We start from the raw sequence: 19,912 nt of genomic DNA, 5'->3' as shown, positions 1-19,912 counted from the left end.
CGTTCCCCAGCCGCAGCGCTTGCTAGAGAAATCACAAAGCGCACTATTGCGAGTTAGGCACAGTTTTAAAAATATAAACCTTTTTTCATAAACCCTTTTTTTCAAGCTCTTTCTTGTATCTTTGTTTGACTCAAATACACATAAAAATTGACGCATATGGAAGACTACTACGCACACGCTCAAAGATCATCCACCGCTCTGCGCATACACATGGAGGCATCGTCAGCGGCCGCGATGGCAGGATACGGCAGCACTGACTACACACACAGCAACGTGCTACAAGCCAATGACGGATGTGTAGATGACAGCAACGAGGGCCCAGGGGAAATGGAGGTTACAAACGACCTCAACCCTGTTGGTGCATACTTTGAAACAACCACAATACGGCGGCTACTTCTCGAGCACGTCTCCCTGGTGCTGGCACCCGGGCAAATCCACACGCCCGACGTGCAGCTCAACCTGGTGACACCGCTCTGGCAGTCTGCTCGCCAGAGATGTGGTGTGTGGAGACGCAGCTCCATGCGACACCGAGGCAAGGTGAGCGATCACACGAGCGAAAAGGATACTGAGCCAAATGGCGGGCCACTTGCCAGCGCTGCAATGTTATACGCAGCACTGGCCAACCGCGACTACTTTCTTATATTGGCCGGTGCTGGACAGTCGCAAGCTGACTTGCACGAGAGCCGCGCAGAAGTGGCAGAGGCGCTGGCTATCCTGTGCGCCAAGGCACTACACAAGCTGGGCGGTAACTCGCTTGCAAACGCACTGTGCGCAAAGTTCACACCCCTGGATGTGGACGAGCTGAAGGCCAGCGGTTGCCAGAACCTGGTGCGCGGCGAAAAACACATGTCGCTTTTGTCACCAGAGCAGCGCGTGCGCGTTTACAGGCTCGGAAAAGCTGGCAGCGTAGCGGCTGGGTCGGAGTCGCCAATTGCCAAGGTTGGGGACGACGCCGCCAGGGAGTACCTAACCGGCAGCTCGCGCATCTTGGCAGAGCGGGCCATTGAGGTGGCCATCCGCAGCGAGGCCAAAAGATTCACAGCGATAAAGCCCGTTGCGGAGATTGTCCAGTTGCTGTGGGACGGCACGCTGCATTGGAAGGGGTTCCAATGCGTTGCCCTGTCCGCTGGCCCGCCCAACATCAATGTCGAAGATATGTCGAGCAGCCGCACTCACTCCACTGCAAACAGCGCGCTTCTATCGCGGGGGTTTGGATTGGACATTGCGCCCAGCGTCTTTGAGCCCTGGCCGACATGGGCCGTTGCTCTTGAGAAATGGCTGGCCAAAACTCTCGAGCCGCTGCGCATCCCGATGGTCGAAAACACACTGACCATGATCCACGCGTTCTTTTTCCTGACCTTGTACACAATTGTCTCTTTGCGACGGCAGAGTGCGCTCAACGTTGAGGAAATCATCTTGCACGTGTGCGCCCTCGCGTATATTGCCGACGAGATCAGGCAATGCAAGGAGAACGGTTTGGTCGTGTACTTTAAAAGCGTTTGGAACATCCTTGACGTGACCATTTACGTCGTGTTTGTTGCATTTTTTTGTCTCCGGATGCACAGCCTGTACACGGGAAACCCGGATGACCTTGACAAGGCGTTTGATGTGCTGGCCCTGAATGCATCGATGCTCTGGCCGCGCATGTTTGCTGTGCTTGACCAGTTTGAGTTTTGCGGCACCATTATCATCCAGGTGCGCAGAATCATCTCGGGCACTAGCCTATTTTTTGCGCTACTTATTGTCATGACCGCGGGCTTTTTTCAGACGTTTTTTGCTCTCAGCCAGCGCCACAACGAGCTTGACGCCAAAAGCATTTGGGGTCTGATGGCCCGCATCTTTTTTGGTTCGGCGCTGCTCGGCTGGGATCAGGCAGATCTGTTTGGTCCGTATGTCGGCCATCTGATGATGAGCATGTACATCGGCGTGTCCATGCTCATCCTCTATAACATCCTCATTGGTGTTATCAACCAGTGCATGGTCGAGATTACACAGAATTCCGCGCAAGAGTTCCGATTTGCGTATACGATGCGCGTTGTCGAGTATGTCAGTGCCAAGCAGACGTACCCATGCGTGCCGCCACTGAATGTCCTTCAGGTCGTGGTCTTCTGGCCACTGCGCAAAACCACTACCCTGTCACATCGGCCCTTTGCACTGTTCCGCAGCATGATCCTGATCACAGCGTATGCCCCTCACTTGGTGCTCTACAAGGCCTACAAGGTCATCGGCCGGTGGTGGCGCGCCAAATCCGGTATGCATCACAAGGCTTTGCGAGCCGAATGTCATTTGGCCGAGAAGGAATTGGCCTGGATTAAGATCGACAAGGACGAAATCGATGAGTTTGCATTTTCTGGCTCGACTGAGAGCACGTCCAGCGGCGATGACGACGACAGCCATCCTATGAATAATAGCCCGGGTGGACAGCCGCTGAATATGCGGAACATGTCGTCGGTGATCACAATGCAGAACGATACTACAGAGCAGATGCGCCGCGCGACTCGGGCCAATTTGTGGACGTCTTTGATGCAAGTGTGGAAGCAGAAGCGCCGCCAGTCGTCGTCATCCCAGCATGCCGGATGGGCGTCGACTGTTCAACCCGATAATTCGGTGGGTGGTTGTGATTTGCACACGCAAACATACGAAAGGATTGCCCTGATGGAGGCGCGCATGACCAGTGTCGATAAGAAGCTCAATAACATCACTCGACTGCTGCAGACAGTAATCAACGATGTGTAGGACTAGTTAAAAATTAAATAAATTGAAATGTTGTAGCACATGCCAACGACGGTGATTCTGAATCAATGGACCCGATAAAATGATCAATCGATAAATTAACTTGGCTTAACAGCTCATGGATAATGTTCCAATTTGTGTTAGCTGACCCATGCTTGTCACTGCAATTCCGGTATAGTGCAAATTTTGTTTACAATTTCGAAAAAAACGACACATTTCTCATAAAAGACAAGATGTGAGGTTGGCTCGGAAAATGGGGATCGCTCCGCTCCGAATTTGGCCAAGTTATCGAAAAGCACATCCCATCACCTTTTTTGCCCTCATTTTTTCTCTTCCAAGCACTACTTTTTCTATTTGCCTTTATCTGTCTTGATCCAGCTACCAACAATAAAGCAATGCCTAGAAGTTCCGGCGGGTATTATGCTATTCGCATTGGACACGAGCAAACTGTCTATGATAATTGAAAGGACTGCAAAGCTGCAACCAACAGCTATCCAGGAGCGCAGTTCAAGAGATTTGGCAGCTACGATAATGCTGAGTCATTTTCCAACTCTGAACCTGTATCATATGGCCGCAGAAACAAAAACTACTCTTATCGAAATAGCGGTGAATCTTCCAACTACAACAACAATTACAGAAGCGGATCCACTTATCGCAGATACAATAACTATACCTCAAAACTCAAGTCCCCTACCGCTGGCGACTTCAGTCGCAACACTGTAATTTATATTGACGGCGCTAGCTTGAACAATGGCCGCTCAAATGCACGTGCAGGCATCGGAGTGTTTTTTGGTTCCAAAGACTCACGGAACACCTCAGAGCCTCTATAGGTCTCGCCAGATCAACTAGCGGGCAGAGTTAGCAGCCATCAACAGGGCGATCGAAGGCGCCAATAAAGGATATGACTGAGGATCATCACAGGGCCTCAACATTCATTCGGACTCGAGGTATGGCATTGAGTCTGACCGAGCGGACTGATTAGTGGGAAACCAATGGTCGGAGAACCAGCACTGGCCAGCCAATGAAGAACCGCAATCGTATTGAGCGTGGAAGATCTCTGATTAATGGGTGCCAGGAAACTCTGAATTTTACTCATGTTCGCGGCCACAGCGGAATTGAAGGGAACGAGCGGGCGGATAAATTGGCCACTCGCGGCGCGCAATGGAACGGTTACTAGAATGTCATTTTTGTAAAGTTTTTATCTCAAATGATTTACTAAATATTATTTTACTTTTAGCTTTCATATTTATGTTTGCTTATATTTACTTTTAGAAATGTGTAAATATCTAATGTTTGCCACAGCTTGCAAACTAAGTAGCTAAGAGTTGGTTTGCAATTGTGATTGCCTTATTAAGTTTTTTCAGACCAATCCAACTTTCCTATGTTGCATCCGTGTATAATCATGAATAAAATAAGTATTTAACCTTTAGCCTTTAGCCTTTATTATTTAGCAATTTTGTATTTTTGAGTATTTTGAACTTCCATCCCTCCCTAATTCCTTTCTTATATTATTTTAAATTAATAGATCGACACAAACAAACAAATACTAAATTTTGGATAAATTTTGGAATTTCGATCTGCATTCGTGTCAGTAAATAAAATTTAGTAAAGAACAACGATAAATTTTTAATTATTTATTGCTTTATTTTTAGAATACTACACGCATTTGTCTACCGTTAGACTGGCATTCTGTGGCATAGATTGGCACTTCGGTCTGATCGACACAAATAGGGGAATTTAAAATGCCAACCTAAATATTAACATCATTCTTAGTATACCACATTAAGTAACTGTTCCAATAAGAAGAATACAAATTACAGACAGCTGGCCCAATCATAAACTAATATGTACTGGGCGAATCCTATGGCTGCATATTGCGCTCTATGTTTACACAAACATTGTGTACACGTATTGTGTAGATCAATTATTTAATCCCCAATTCCTTATTGACCATAAATATGAGGAAATTGTTTTGTGTACATGGTAAAGGCGAGCACAGTGAACAGGTGTTGACTTGTTTTGACATTTTGCACGTTTTTAAATAAAATAATAAGTGTAGATAGTGAGGAGATTTTGCGCTACTCAGCCATAGTGCCGGTGTATCATACAAAACAAGCAAACAAAATATAAAGGGTGTTTGCTTACTTTCTAAGAAAACTAGCATGCGCGCATGTTTTATATGGTTAGTATAAAGCCCCACAAAAATCCTACCTTATATGACCACTAGCTAGACTTTAATTCATACTGATACCATTTGCCTTCCATTTTTACATTAGCACAATTTCGCGACATTATATTTTTTCACCTACTGCCAAACATAACTTTAACCATTATTTTTTTAATTTTTCTACATACTGTTCGTCATACTCACTTAAAGCATGGGAAACCAGCTATCATTCACCGTGACTGAGAGCGAGCTTCAGCGTCAGGAAGTCGCCGAGACGATGGATGTATTAGTGGATCCGCGAGGCAAAGCAGATCTGATTATGCTCATCGTCATTTCGACCGTCTATTCAATTGACTTTCTGGCGGTCGTATACATGCTGTGGAACAGGAACTACCCCCCAATCAAGTCCAAAAACGTTATTATCATGACACTGCTTATGACAGTATCGATTGTGTGGTTTATTGGTGATCTGCAGTCCAATGGACACCTGCCTTTGGCAAACACACCTCTGATCAACTGCAAGACATTTGGTATGTGGATGCGAGTTCTATTGGGCGCGGGAGGCATGTGCTCGCTGATTGCGCTGAGGGCCTATGGGCTGTACCGCGTATTTTTCCTGTTTAAGCCGTACCACGGCATGGGCCTTTACTTGCCTTTTTTTTTGTACTGGATATGCGCGGTTATTGTAGGATTGATTCTGCAGTTCTTGAAGCCTGCAATAACAACAGAGTACACGGAGTTCATTGATCTCTGCGAGTTTCATAATACATTTTTGGCCTTGTTGTTTGTGTTTCTCTGGTTGAGCCTGTTCATAGTGGTAGCTGCTCACTGGATGATTCGCAACATCAAGAGCTCGTTCAACGAAGGGCGCGAGATGATGGCTACATGCGCGATCATGTTTACTGTACTTTTAACTGCAACGGTTGTAAACTACTCGCGTCCTCAGTATCCTCTGGAAGTTTATCTGCGCATATTCGTCACGTCCATTGATCACATTGCAACTAACTCGCTGTGGTGGCTCATCATGGGCAAATGCCTCTACAAGTGCATGTTTTATCGACAGAGATACCTCGACCAGTGGATCTACAAGCTGCGCAAGGACGGACTGCAGAAGGAGTATGAGGTCGATTCTAACGCAAGTATGGCTAACGAGCATGAGTCTTCAAATTCATACAACATGCGCAGCACGCTGCTGATGTCAAGCACAGCAGATAACAGGAATGCTGGGGCCTTTTATACTATGAACGAGATTGCCTATGAGAACAAAAACTTTTACTCTGGGGATAATGCACACGCCAATTATCCCCAACCTCCGGAAAGCCCCTTGCTATTATACAAAAACATTGCGTCTGACTGCCCTGATCGCTACATGTTGCCGTTGGCTGAGCCACAGCTGCACACGCCAATTTCAGTTACCAGGGCTGCAGTTATGCCGCCACTCAAGTTAAGTGCTGCCCGTGAAATACATTTAGAACACCTTGATTTGAACGAGCGCCAGCTGCTCTAGTAATAAAAATAAATATTTAGCATTCCAAAAATAAAACAGAACATATATTGAACAAAATGAACTAAAAGAAAGCTAAGGGATGAACAGCCTCCACTGTTCATATTCATTAGTATTTATGTATGCGCATGAGTTCCCGCATATCCAAGTAGAGAATTAACTAGCGATTGATGCATTAATCAATCGCCGGAGACAAGCTGCAATTCCTTGTATCACACAATGTTTCTAAATATACATATAGTTTGGCTTTAGTTAGTTTTTAATTATATCAGTGACGGCTTGTTGCACTCATTTCCAAGCAAATAGAAAAGCGATGCGTGATAATGGACCATTTAAATATTGTGTTATATCGGAGGCACCTTGCTGAAGGAGTACATACCAAGTGATAGGCACTTGGCTGCACAGATCACTGAGGCTGCGCTGATGAGAGCAACCCCACAAGACTCTTCTAAAACCCAAACATATACCACTGCTCTGTCCAATTGTATATGGTATGGTTTTACAGCGTTGCAACCTTTCCACATGGTCAAGGGCCTGGAGAAGACATGCAAGCTGTGCACTATCAAGGCTGGAACTCTCGAACATTACAATTAAAAGTGCGCACAAATCCAGCAGTCTTAAATACAGGTGTGCCGTTTTTTGCACATTTAAAAACCAAGCATGTCTATAGTTCTGAGTTGTCAAGCCCATGGTGGTCAACAACTTTAAAAATGGGAAAAGCAGTTCCCGAATACTAACAACCTATTTGGTCTGGCGGTCTGGAAAATTGACTGCACACTTGCAAGGCTTGTAATATAGTAAATATTATGCTACCATTTAACGTTTTATTTTTTATTGCCCGAATTTACTTTTCAAGTTTTAGAACTGTGTTGGTATGAGAGGGGGTGGAGGCGAGAGAGCACTATTGTGGTAGTGTTAGACAGATGGGAGTTTAATAAATGGGTTTAATACTAATATTTCTAATGCTAAAATTAAAAATGCTAAAATCACGCGGTTGGTTGCTTTAAAAATATATAACTAAAAATGGCAGAGAACAGGCGCACAATGCTAATTAAAATCCTATGATTCAAGCACCCAAAAAATACATTGGTTTTGTAAACAAGATTGTAAAAAAAACAGCACGACTGGTACAAAGGACGGTGCAACCTACAGATTGAACAGGAAATGAGGGAATCCTTGACGCCTGCGAAACCCCGATTGTTGATGAGACTCCAATCTCAACAAACATCCCGAATACCAAATCCGCGACAAGACAAAAATAATAGATTTCCAAAGTGGCCACGGACAAACAGCAATGAAAACGGCAGATATGCACACTAGCTATCTGGCCACGACTGACGCTCTAGTTGCCAGATCGGGTGCTCGAGTTTAATTTTACTAACACCCTTGGCAAACACTTCCATCGCCAGGCAATTAGACCCAGGTCTGAATACCTTTTGTTATAGGGGAACATAGCCATGTTCTGCAATAGAACAACTCATGATGGGCAGGGTGACGCGGCAGACGATTAATCTTAATCATTAACTTTATTTCATGTTTTGTATTTTTCTGTATTTCGTACAATATATCTATTTTCTCTCTCAAACACAAAAAATAAGGCCCTGCATGCAGGACCTTCCCGCGCACTTTGTCCCTCGAAAGTGCATGTTTATATATTAAAATCGCCTGGTTAGCGCACTATTCTATAGTGCACAGTCTCTGTTATTCCACTCTCTGGCTCGGCGATAAACTCAAGCTCGCCCTCATCACGGTTGGCAATGTCTGCAAAGCGCTGCGTGCTGTTGTATTCCAGAGGTATTCCAACCTTTTCGTTTGTGCCGTAGTACAATATCGAATTTATTCGAGCATTGCTGGGCGCAATGTCGTTCAAAAGCGAGTACACGTCACTGATTAACATGTCTGTCGTTATCACCAAAGTGCTGTTTCCGTGCAACAAGTTGTGGTAGCGGCAGTACGCGTATTCAACCATTGGCAAAAGTAGAAATTTTCAGCAATAAATAAATAAATGTAAAAATATAAAATGATGGTCAGGTAAAATGCCGAGAGAAATTAAGAAAGTTGAAGCGCAAATCCCAGGTTTAAATAGCACCGAGCTGGCCATACAGCTGTTATTACTGCCTGATGTAGTGAGCTCTATCAAGTGACGATTCATCAATTCATTTCACTTGAAATGCAAGCTCACTTTTTCCAATAAAAGCAGGCATAATTGTGTTTTATTGGAATGAGACAATAGCCGCATCTTTTCATACAATAGGTTTTATGTGTGTGACTATAATCGCATGGGCCGATTGTTTATTATCACATGGCAAATCGTTCAATTCAGAAACGCAAGATATTCACTATCTACCAGCATCTTGACAAAATGTTTCTACAAGTCTGCAAAGTCGGTGGCAAGCATGACAACTGACTTTTAAACGAGCGGCCAACAGTGTAATTTATTAAAATTTAAACAACTCATTCATTTGGACATTTATTCACATGTGTAGAAATAATTGTGTAGCACTTGTATAATGACAAATTGTTGCAACAGGGTGTGCCATTAATTAAATTAAAACAACCCAGTACTTTGCCTGCTCATCTTGCCAAAAACCCATTTTTTAAAAAGAAATACATGAAAAACCATTCACGCGCAACAAAAATAAACAAGTGCAAAATATAGGCAAAAAAAAACCAATTTGTGGAGATTTGGGGCATCGATCCCCATACCTTCCGCATGCAAAGCGGACGCTCTACCATCTGAGCTAAACCCCCTAATCTAATAGTACTGTTTTCCGCATAATTCATTCTTGCCCATTTTTGCATGGTCAATTGTGCTTATTTTACTGTTTTGGCAGACCATTACATCTTTCTCGTGCTGCTACTGCCACCCACAAAACCACCAAAGCAGCCAGCGTTTGAATGCGGACATTCGCAATAGTTTTATATATTTTCTTTGTCTGCTTTGTTTTCGGAAATTTTGTTCCTTTGTTTTATTTTCCATTTTTTACGTTTTCACTTTCGTTTTTCTCACCCAAAAATTATACAATGAAAGTGCACTACGCACTACTGCTTTTGAACCTGCTCTTTGCGCTTTTGCTGACAACTAGGCCAGTGGGCGCTGCGTCTAACCACAACATAGACACTGGCGATTTGCCGCTTCCCGTTGTTATCTGGCATGGCATGGGCGATACCTGCTGTGACAACAACACAATGGGCGCAGTCGCGCAGACAATCAAGGACGAGCTGCCCGGCGTGTTTGTGCACTCAGTCAGGCTTGGGTCCAGCGAGGGCGCAGACCGCAATGCGGGGTTCTTTGGCAATCTCAACAGCCAGGTAGACAGTGTGTGCAGCGACCTGACAAAAATCCCACAGCTGCAGGGCCGCGGCATCAACATGATGGGGTTCTCACAGGGCGGGCTGTTTTTGCGCGCGCTGATTGAGAGATGCCCGAACATCAGCGCGCGTGCCCTGGTCACATTCGGGTCGCCGCACTCGGGAGTGGCTAGGGTGCCCGAATGCGCCAGTGAGGGCGACGTGCTGTGCAATTGGATGCGTCAGCTGGCTGCGCGCGGCGTGTACTCGTGGTATGTCAGGGACCATGTCATCCAGGCGCAGTACTTTAAGGACCCGCGGAGGCTGGACCAGTACTTGCAGCACAACATATTTCTGCCCGACATCAATGGCGAGATCGCAGAGCACAGGGACAAGGCGTACGGCGAGCGCATCCGGGCGCTAGAAAAGATGGTTCTGGTCAGGTTCAGCGAGGACAACATGATTTACCCGGCTGCGTCATCGTGGTTTGGCTTTGTCGACGAAAGAGGCAATGAGACTAGCCTGCACGAGTCACAGATGTATGCCGAGGACTGGCTGGGCTTGCGCGAGCTCGATGAAAGCAATCGGCTGAGTTTTGTGCTGTTGCCTGGCAAACACCTGAGCATCGGCACGGACAACCTGCGCAAAATCATATCCGAGCATTTTGGTACACAGGTGCCAGAGTCAAAGCCGCCAGTATTCCTTGTACAAAACTAATGAGCGATCAAACTCGCTTGGCGATATTTAATTTAAATACTTGAATAATTTATAAACTTTTACAACTACACAAAACAAAACAAACTAAATAATAATCTCGTTTGTCTTTGAAGATTTTACAATATGTGTCGACGACATGTTCCAGCCAAAGCTGCGATTGAATATAGAGTCATTGTCCAGCGCTGGCGATGAGCTCAACATCTGGTCATCCAGGGCCCAGTTCTCCACCTGAGTAACCGTATATGCCATGGTGGGCAGCGATAAAATAAGAAGCATCCAATTCCCAATTAACTGATTCATGAACGGTATTTCCTGCGCACCAATCTGCCATGAGACAGCAGCACCCATCGACTGGATACCCTTATAAAATCCGACATACCGAGCCGTAATATGCGCGTCATTGGTCAGGGTGCCAATGATCCAGTAGGCAATGTTCTGATACCAAGAGTCAACCATGCCCATAAAAAAATATAGCGTAATAGGTCCGGCTGCTCGTGGAGTTTCTAAAAAGTCAATCAGGCCGCCAGGGTAATCCGTGTACTCGCCTCCACGGGTATACCGCAGCTGAACCGCCAGGGTGCACGCCCAGACGGCGTTAAAAGACACACCTGTAATGATCAGCGCGTACATTCCACGCCGCCGCCGTGACCATTTTGAATAGTCAAGTAGCAGGGAGAGCACGTAGGAGCCAATAATTTGCGATCCCCAGTACAGCAGGTTGTTGAATCCTCGGGTGCGCAGAGTAAAAATGGATCCGTTATATTGCGAAAACTGGTACCCATAGAAGAAATTGGATGTGAATGACATGGGTAATAGCAGCAGCATCCATTTGTTTTTAAATAATCTGATCACCTCCAGACACTCGCGCTTCGCGTTGTGCCCTTTGACAATAGTGGCGTGTGAGCCGTCGTCACGAACAACGCTTGCTGGGGGAACCAGAAACAAAGCAGTCAAAGAGCCGCCACACTCGAGGATGACAAAGATAAAATAGACAGAATCGGTCAACGTGCCAGAGTGGTAATAGTTAATGGCAAATGGCAGAATGCCACCGATCAGACCGCCCAGATTAAAGACTACCCAGAATATAGAGATAAACTTGCCCTTTTCCTCTTCGGCTGGATATGATACCATGATGACGCCCTGGGCGGTCCACAGGATCCCCGCGCCAATACCCAGAATGCCACCGGCAAGTATTGTCAGGCCGCCGTTACTTGTATTATTGTAGTAGATATATGACCCAGTGTACATGGCGTATGTGAGGCATGATATGGCAGTGGTATACCGCACTCCACAGACGTTGACTATCCCGCCGCCGGCTAAACTGAATATGCAAAATGTCGCGTAGAGCGCAGTGTTGGCATTGCTGGTTGTGTGCATGTCCAACTGACCCGCTCCGCCCAGACCGTTTAATGCATTAAACATGCCTGGACAAAGAAAGCACACGGCGCTGATAATTAAAACCTGTGCCAGCGGGCTATGGTGACGTGGCATCATTTTAGACTAATTTGGAAATTAGAAAATATAAAACAATAATAAGTAGCGCTGCTTACAAATATGTGGAAATAAAGGTTGGTCAAGTGCAAAAATGTATGGCTTCCTCAATTTTATTTATACATGTGTGTGGCAAAAGCGAGGAAGAAGGTAAACAAGAAATCAAGGGCATTCAAGATATCGAATGATATTGAATACTCTGCCTCTCTGAAATAAGCAAAATACACAATATATGCGGCCAATGTCCATATTGGTATAGCATGTTATAAACAGAAGTAGCATTGTGTATGGTCCTGGTGCTTTTATTTGCCAAGGCTAATTTTGTGAAACAAGCCACAGAGGATGGTGGTTTGCCTCGTTTTTCGTTAGAATTATGACAACAATAGTATTAATAAACTTGTCCCATTAAAATATTATTTTACAGGAACAATGCAGCTCGGGATAGCGTGCACTCGGTTTTACAGATAAATTGGACCATTGTGGACATTAATCACATTTCAAACATTCGATTACTTACTCTTACACTCCCCCATTTCTAAGCCATGTCAAGCTAAGTTACTGTCCTTTATTTATTTATTTGAACAAGCATTGATAGCTGATACATCAAAACACAAGAGTAAAACATTGATTGATACGAACAAAGAAAAATATAAAAAATATGAGAAATCTCCGCCCACTTGTGCTTATTTTTTGTTGTGCAGAATCCGCCTGGACACATTGTACGGCATCAGCATAATCATGAGCAGCAGACGACCAAGCGGTCTGCACGCCATAATTTCAACTAGGATGCCGATGGAGAAGCACGCCAGGCGCCAGAGAGGCATGATCCATAGCCTTAAGTAAAATGACCAGACCATGTGCACGTACACAGCCAGCCAGTATATAGTACCTCCCGGAGCCGGAGCCGGAGCCGATGCCGGCAACATGTTGCCACTTTTGTGCTTCTTCTGCTCGAGTGGAATTGGCCGAATTCCGCCGACTTGAAAACAGGCATCCTCAGCGGCGTAGCCGGCCAACACATGGCCGACATTAGCAGAAGTATTAAATAAAGAAAATCTGCTGTCAAGTGGCACAGCACTAGCACCGGCCAATACTTGATTTTTATTTGAATCCGAGTGGCCGGTATTTTGCATCGCTTGTGCCATTTCAACATGCAGCGATAGCGACATGCCCGAAACAGCAGTCAATTCGTCCGCAGGGTTGCTGTCCAACTCGCGGTCCCTGTAAAAAGCCAGTGCAAGCGTAAGCGTCTGGACCTGCAACTTCAGCTCGTCGATATGCACAGCATAATTGTTTAGCTTATCCTGCAGGTCCGATGACACCCGCTTCTCACGCAAAAGAGCCAGCCGGGCATCCTGGAGTTCGCGCTCATGCTGGTATTTGATATCGGTCTTGGTCTGTTCGAGCTCCCTGTACATGTCATCGGAGCATACAGTCAGTCTCCTCGACCTATCCTCAGCTTCTGAAATCCTGAGCATTAGCCCATCAACAACCCTCTGGTGCTTCACCTCGGCCGACTGGAGAGACGACTGGAGCGCCAGTCGGTGATCGTTCTCCAGGGCCTCTAGCTCTGTGCATTTTGCATACAGCTGCTCCTCGTACCACGTAATATACTCGTCGCGCTCTTCGTCGCGCTTGTTGTCGGCTGCCGCTCTGAGTCGTGCGGTTTTTAGTTGCTCCTCAAGCTGGTCAATGTTTTCGATATACCGGGCGATTTCAAAGTCTCTGGCCTCGAGTTTGAGATTGAGCTCGTTGATTGTGCGCTGGTGTTGCTTTTGCTTGGACTGAATGGCAAGCAGTGAGTCGTCGTGGCTGTCGTAGCTGAATGAGCTGTTGGGGCTTTGGCTGCGCACGGAGATGGTGTCGGTGTCCCAAGAAAAGTCTGCCGTTGTGGAATTGTTGTCAAGTGACCTTATGTATGCATCGTAGTGCTTTCGCCGGGGAGGGGTACTGGGTTTGGAAAACGATGCGGGCAGTGGGTTGCGACGGCGGAGCCAGCCGCTGGTGTCTCGGGGTGAATGTGGTGGTGTTGCTGGTGATAGTGGTTGTGTTGTGTGTGCAAAGTTCATTATAAAGTTGTGTATATGGTAAAGTACCAAGTGGTCGTTAAAATACGAAATAAAAATATTCAAAAAAGAGCAAGGAAAAAAAGTGAGAACCTGGCAGGCTTAAGGGCAAGAGGTAAAGTATACTGACGTCCCCAACAGAAATAGGGTTTGAAAAGTCAAATAAAGCCAAAAAGAGCGTAAAAACAATGTATAGTGCATAAATGAAGACAAATAGCGTGTGAGCAATAAATTTTTTTTATCAAAGTTAAGTTGATTTTTTTGTCGTCGTCAAATATGGTCACACACCCTTTCAGCTGACCTGCAGAAAGAAAAGAGGCAAAAAAAGAAAACAATGTGGATTTTCAGGATTTATTAATTTTTTATTTCCTTTTGTAAATATTTGACCAATTAGAAGTATTCTTGATACCAAGTTCAAAGTAGAATTGTAAATTAAAAGTGTGGGTTATTTAACATAATAAAATAAATTCATTGTAAAAATGAAATAGAGAAAAAAGTTAGTGTGAGAAGAGAGATTTCCACCTACATATTGTTGCATTCGCTTAGATAAGTTGAAAACACAATACAAATCAAGGAGACGCTCAAGCCAACGATAACCCGGAGTATGCAAGGTGAATAATGTGACAATAGCAAACAACATCAGTTGGCATAATATCTCGACTGTGAGCCCGACAATTATCGACTAATTGCAGGGCAACTCAAACGTCAAAATATTGGAAATAACAACCGAGCTACAACTGCATTTTTACCTAATATCTCTGGCCATTTGGTCGGGGATGTAACACCAGATTAACCATTTTAATAGTTTGAGCTCTTTGTGTTTACAGGGTTGATTGGATTGATCAGCTGGGCAGCAATTCAATCTTTATGCAAATGTTTTCAAATATGCATAGATCCTAGATAGTGGGAAAAGCATTATATGTGAACGGCAGCTTGCACCCTGCCCCATGATACCAACTACATTAGCCAAGCATCCAATGGTAAAATGCCCAGGGGCTCGCTTAGTTGACTGACCAGATCCAAGCTCCAGGCCAAATAATACCTAAAGGAACTCCTCAAGGCGATTTTGGAAGGCAAGTTGTTGCAGTTTTGCAAGATGATAGAGTAGGCGCGCAAACTGGCGTCCAAGAATTTTCAGCACAACATATACAAGGACTATGAGAGCTTTGTGTTCATTTCCAAGGATATTTTTTAGCATGAAGAGGAACATACAGCTTTTGCAAAAGCTCCTGCACATCATCAACCAGGTGGTCAGTGACTTAATGGAAGAGGATGCTGGTGTAAAAGACGAGGGCGGCATTGGCTGCCACCGCACCATGCCTATAAGCATGGCCAACCAGAACAACCTGTTTAAGAAGCAGCTGTATTTGAAATTCATGCTGAACCAGGATATTTTTCCCAACCTTTTCTAGCTGCATCCACAGCTACAAGGCCCACTGCCTGGCTGCTATGGCCAATACCATCACTAAGGACCCACTTGCTGTAGTCAGTCGGACATTGATTGCCAGCCATAATAACGCATCCGGCCACACATCAGGAGTGTAATCTCCTTTGAGCAAATAATTCATCTGGACAATTGAGAGACGTCGATGGACAAGAACCGCAAGTTTGCTGTCAGTCAAGCAAACTATTTTTGGTTGCTTTTGGTTAATCTATGATTGTGCCGTCTCTATATTCACATGGTGTATAGTATATGTTTTGATAATTCATTTGCGTCGACAAATTTACCTATCTTTTTTTGCAACAATTTATCATATCAAAATGATTGCTTTTAAAAATTTTGGCAGCGATATATCAAGATCAATGCTTATTTTTTATTTAGGGATTTATTTTTAGCGTATTCTCCAATTTTTTGTTTATTTTGTAGATATCGACAGTTTGTATAAAAAGACGAGAACGTGAAATGAATTCTTCAATCATTTATTTACCTTTTTCTCATAACATCTCGCATAAAACCTCTGCAACCCATCTTTGACAATCCTAGGACCAATGGTTAAAATACGCTATGCCATTGAAAGAATCTGGTCTGAGAGCAGCCAGGATTGTCATATTCTGTCCCTCTTTAATTGTGACACGGTGAACACCCCCTAACTAGCTTTCTAACAGAATTGCTAGAAAGCTAGTCAAGAGCAAGGGCTGCATCTTGGCCGACGGGGTTGTGTCAAAACAAGTCAACAATTTTAGCTGCAAGCACAGTCGACCTAATCCAGGCAAACAGAGACCGTGATCTTGGCCACACCACTTGCCAAAAGCCTAGAATCATACCCCAATAGTTCATTGCTCAAAAGACTAATCAATAAATATTTTATTATACTAAATTCCCGGACTTCCTTCCAGGAAGCCTCCTACTGAATCTTCCCTAATTGTTCTTTTACGTGCAATTTAAAAACCCCTCAAATGCTACTGTATAAATGTCTATTCGGCATTAATACAGTAACTCGTGGCCTCTCAGCTCAGATGAGCTTATGTGATAATCTATTTCGGCATCATAAGCATTATGTACCATTGAGACTACATTTTTATTTTTATTTTTATTTTCTCCTCTTATTTTTTAATTGATATTTAAAAGCCCCTTATGCCCAAATAGCAATCAATCTTGTTTTCAATTCCAAGTCTTTTTTCTCCACACTGGCCGGGAAAAACGACTGTTGCCATTTAATAAACAATCAAAAAGTGTGCATTTTTCCCATGTCGGTTAGGATGAAAAATTTATGCAATGCATTCGACAATGCTATTTTGTAAACAGTTATTTTTATTTTTATTCACCAGTTTAAACCCGAAAAATACAAATAACCCCACCCCTTCCCCCTTACTATCTTTTTTCTGCTCCGCTTTCTTTGCAGACAATTATTGAATATATCAATCGCACAACCCAAATTAATTTATAGTTAAAATTGTAACCATGGTTATCTTGCACCTAACCGACGGGCTTAAAAATACGAATGCATTTTTTGTTACTGCTGGTGTGTGTGCGCATAAGCATGGATTGCCAAAAATAAAAGCTCACATAAAAATGCTGCTTTTCATGTCTTGTATTTACCGTTTGCTGTTGGTAATCAGAAAAAACACCATCCGACTTATACTATACTACACTCTCGCTCAATTTATTTGAAACCGGAAATTAATATCCCGTTAACCAATCTTTCAAAAAATTAAAGCGGTACATTGTTTCTGGCGCTTTATGGGCACATTTTCCCATCCACCTATCCACCGATCCATCAATTCTTTTTATCTTTTTTTTCTTTTTCTTTTTCACCGCCCATTGACCCCAATCCCACTAAATTTTATTTTCCTAAATAAACAACAGAAAACAGCGAACAGTGCTAAATGTGGCACACTGTAAAATTAAAACAAACTCAGGCATTGAATTGAACGGCTTATGTAAACAAAACAAATATGCCATTGGGTGTCTGTTTATGAGAGCGCACTATAGGTTATTTGAAAAAGAAGCGGCTTAAATCCAAATATTGTGGCATATAAAATTTTATTTTGAAAATAATTTTCTCGAATATTTCACCTTTCCTCATATTGTCGTCAGAAAAATTGATGTTGCTTTCTTGGTTATTATAAAATGTAATATTATGCGGCTGCCACTACATTACTGTTGACAAATAATAATGTAGATATTTTTGGTACCAATACTTCGAAAGTTATGCATAGATTAAAAAACTTGGTAATACATATGTATTACCAAGTTTTGATTTTCCTTTTTTGACCATGAAAAGTTGAAAGCAATTAATATGTGGATAAAATTTAATTGACAAGGATTGCGCTTGCGAAAACTTGGAAACGCCTATTTTTTGCATTCCTGGTTTTTCTTTGCAAAGCTGTTTAATGATAATATTGCTTGTTTGTTTTTATTTTACAATTGTGCCCTCATTTGCAAAAATAAACTGATTTTATCGTTTGAATAGCTTCCAAAAACAATGGCACAAATGACAGTCATTACGTGTGTGAGAACACTTTTCTGGCTTGGTGGCATTTTTTTGATTATTTGTGCAAAACTGAAAAACAGAAATGGGCAATGATAAGTGCGTGCAGCCCCCACAAAATTTCCTATCAAGGTATTTGTTAAATTTGGTTGGATTTCGGTAAACAGCTAATTTCTCCAACAGTGAAACTTTTTTGCTGTGGGCAGCACATACTTCAAAGCGCCAAATTATATTTTAATTTTTAAACCTGGTGGCTGTTATTCCTTTTGAGCAGGCAAATATTTGGTGCGGAAAATTATTTGATGGACAAAAAACATTCCAAATGAATTATGCTATCTGGTATTTGCGGAACATTCTAATACAACAATGAAAATAACAAGAGCTGTCTAACCAGTTTTCTTAGAACCGAAAACACGCGGAAAATAAGAGAAAATCTTTCTTCTGTCACCAAATGGCAAAACCTGAGAAGTTGTTATTCAAAAGGAGAGACATACTCTGGACCATTCTTTCTTTTTACTTCACTCAGGCTGCCTCACTTGCACTTTTATTTTATGACTATTTCCTGTTCTTACACTTATGTCTCAAGGTAAATTCCAATGACTGCGTGGAGGTTGCATACTTTTTACACAACCTTTGGCTTTTCTTCCTATTGTTCTGGTATTGGGCTTTATGACATGGATATTGTGGTATTTGATACAGCTGCCAAATGCACTATTGGAACAGTATAAGCCTCCTCTTAAAGCTTGTTTTTTTGCTGGGCCATATAAGTGGATGCAACCAGGTTTATTTTGGCAATCCTTGTCCCGCACTCATTTTTCTCCTGTTCTGTGTTTGTGCTTCTTTGCTAGCTGTCGTGTTATGTATGGCCTTATTTTTTCACTGCTTGAGGTCTAGCAGGAATGAAAGCCATTTGGGCAGCCCAGAATGGCCTTGCGGCATGGTTTTCACCCGGAACCAAACCCTTTTGTTATAAAGGGAGTAAAAGTGATGGAAACACCAGGCTATGCTCCAATTACTCGGTTGACTGGGGGCTGTAGGTGGGTCAGTCAGTAATATGTTGAATATCAAGCGGGAATAGGCAAACGTGCTACACATATTATATGAGTCTGGTGTGGGTTGTCGTGCTCTATAAAAATGTGGGTCTAAATCGATATATTCAAGTCTTAAAAATTACTTTTCAAACTGAAAAAGGGGGCAGCGCTGTGTGGGCAGCGCTGTAAACATCATGGTGTTCCTTGATGTCAGCCAGCAATAACAGAAATGTGTATAGTGGCCATGAGGGCGATCTTGATTCTTGAAAAGGGAAGATAATGGCTTGAAATGTGTGTTGGGCACCACATGGGTCAACATGACATATAGCGTATGTAGCGTTCTAGTTGGTTTTGTGCAATTGCAAGGTCATTTACAGCATGTGCAATTTTATATTGTGGTTTGATAAATTGCTTGGCTGGACTGGGAGCCTTCAGTTTCCGCCCAGCGTCAGAAAAGAAACAGCAATTCAAGGTTGTGAGAGGTCGTTTTGGTCAGCTTTAAAAATTTTGAGTTGTTTTCTAGTCTCTCTTCTGCGACCTCTTGGTGAGTAAAAACAAAGCTAATGAGATAATAAAAATAGTCTTTTTGACTGCAAAGGTCGAGATGTTTTCTAGCCGATGCATATCATGCTGTTTGTTGTTGCGTATTGTATCTTGCGATCATTTGTCGGGACCAACACACACGAGAGTGCTAGGCTAGGGGGCTTTTGAAGATGCCTTTTTTGCGGTTGTTGAATTATGGTAAAAAAATTGCAGTAAATATTCAACAGGGTTGCCTGTAACCAAAATACTGGCGACAGGCAACATGAATAGGCAATCAACTCTGACAGCAACCGTGAAAATAGCAAACTCGATAGTTGTTCTTTTACATTCTTGTGCGTGCTCGCTCGCTCAAATATTTGTTGTTTTTGTATTGACCGCTTTTCTTTTTTGTACATTATGTTTTATATTGTAGGTCAAATTCAAGGCTCAAATTTTAT

The 19,912-nt window shown here is 43.3% G+C and overlaps 8 protein-coding genes and 1 non-coding gene across 9 annotated transcripts; 6 read left to right on the top strand and 3 right to left on the bottom strand.

Annotated features, from left to right (window-relative positions):
- The first annotated feature begins 91 nt into the window (after positions 1–91).
- On the top strand, positions 92–2,836 carry BX661DRAFT_185078 (uncharacterized protein). The gene has a single exon (XM_051536681.1). It carries the CDS (start codon positions 157–159, stop codon positions 2,734–2,736), a length of 2,580 nt encoding a protein of 859 aa, XP_051390383.1. The 5' UTR covers positions 92–156; the 3' UTR covers positions 2,737–2,836.
- A 292-nt stretch (positions 2,837–3,128) lies between these two features.
- BX661DRAFT_172190 (uncharacterized protein) lies at positions 3,129–3,563 on the top strand (the record flags this gene model as incomplete). Its single annotated transcript, XM_051533760.1, has 2 exons — positions 3,129–3,148; positions 3,224–3,563. 2 exons carry the CDS (start codon positions 3,129–3,131, stop codon positions 3,561–3,563), a joined length of 360 nt encoding a protein of 119 aa, XP_051390382.1.
- Positions 3,564–4,766: 1,203 nt separating this feature from the next.
- Positions 4,767–6,444, top strand: BX661DRAFT_185075 (uncharacterized protein). Its single transcript, XM_051536680.1, has one exon. The coding sequence runs from the start codon at positions 5,112–5,114 to the stop codon at positions 6,405–6,407; it is 1,296 nt and encodes a 431-aa protein (XP_051390381.1). The 5' UTR covers positions 4,767–5,111; the 3' UTR covers positions 6,408–6,444.
- A 2,638-nt stretch (positions 6,445–9,082) lies between these two features.
- BX661DRAFT_t78 lies at positions 9,083–9,155 on the bottom strand. The gene has a single exon. It is a non-coding gene; the product is annotated as a tRNA-Ala (tRNA).
- A 105-nt stretch (positions 9,156–9,260) lies between these two features.
- BX661DRAFT_185073 (Alpha/Beta hydrolase protein) lies at positions 9,261–10,476 on the top strand. The gene has a single exon (XM_051536679.1). It carries the CDS (start codon positions 9,303–9,305, stop codon positions 10,410–10,412), a length of 1,110 nt encoding a protein of 369 aa, XP_051390380.1. The 5' UTR covers positions 9,261–9,302; the 3' UTR covers positions 10,413–10,476.
- Positions 10,477–11,969, bottom strand: BX661DRAFT_185072 (major facilitator superfamily domain-containing protein). Its single transcript, XM_051536678.1, has one exon. It carries the CDS (start codon positions 11,904–11,906, stop codon positions 10,497–10,499), a length of 1,410 nt encoding a protein of 469 aa, XP_051390379.1. The 5' UTR covers positions 11,907–11,969; the 3' UTR covers positions 10,477–10,496.
- Positions 11,970–12,536: 567 nt separating this feature from the next.
- Positions 12,537–14,178, bottom strand: BX661DRAFT_185071 (uncharacterized protein). Its single transcript, XM_051536677.1, has one exon. It carries the CDS (start codon positions 13,970–13,972, stop codon positions 12,587–12,589), a length of 1,386 nt encoding a protein of 461 aa, XP_051390378.1. The 5' UTR covers positions 13,973–14,178; the 3' UTR covers positions 12,537–12,586.
- A 987-nt stretch (positions 14,179–15,165) lies between these two features.
- Positions 15,166–15,514, top strand: BX661DRAFT_199513 (uncharacterized protein; the record flags this gene model as incomplete). Its single annotated transcript, XM_051538336.1, has 2 exons — positions 15,166–15,332; positions 15,394–15,514. The coding sequence occupies 2 exons, from the start codon at positions 15,166–15,168 to the stop codon at positions 15,512–15,514; spliced, it is 288 nt and encodes a 95-aa protein (XP_051390377.1).
- A 2,918-nt stretch (positions 15,515–18,432) lies between these two features.
- BX661DRAFT_185070 (uncharacterized protein) lies at positions 18,433–19,051 on the top strand. Its single transcript, XM_051536676.1, has one exon. It carries the CDS (start codon positions 18,608–18,610, stop codon positions 18,872–18,874), a length of 267 nt encoding a protein of 88 aa, XP_051390376.1. The 5' UTR covers positions 18,433–18,607; the 3' UTR covers positions 18,875–19,051.
- The last annotated feature ends 861 nt before the right edge of the window (positions 19,052–19,912 follow it).

Source organism: Kickxella alabastrina (assembly GCF_025024165.1).
Source record: "Kickxella alabastrina strain RSA 675 chromosome Unknown BX661scaffold_17, whole genome shotgun sequence".
Classification (NCBI taxonomy): domain Eukaryota; kingdom Fungi; phylum Kickxellomycota; class Kickxellomycetes; order Kickxellales; family Kickxellaceae; genus Kickxella; species Kickxella alabastrina.
This window is presented reverse-complemented; position numbering and strand designations above follow the sequence as displayed.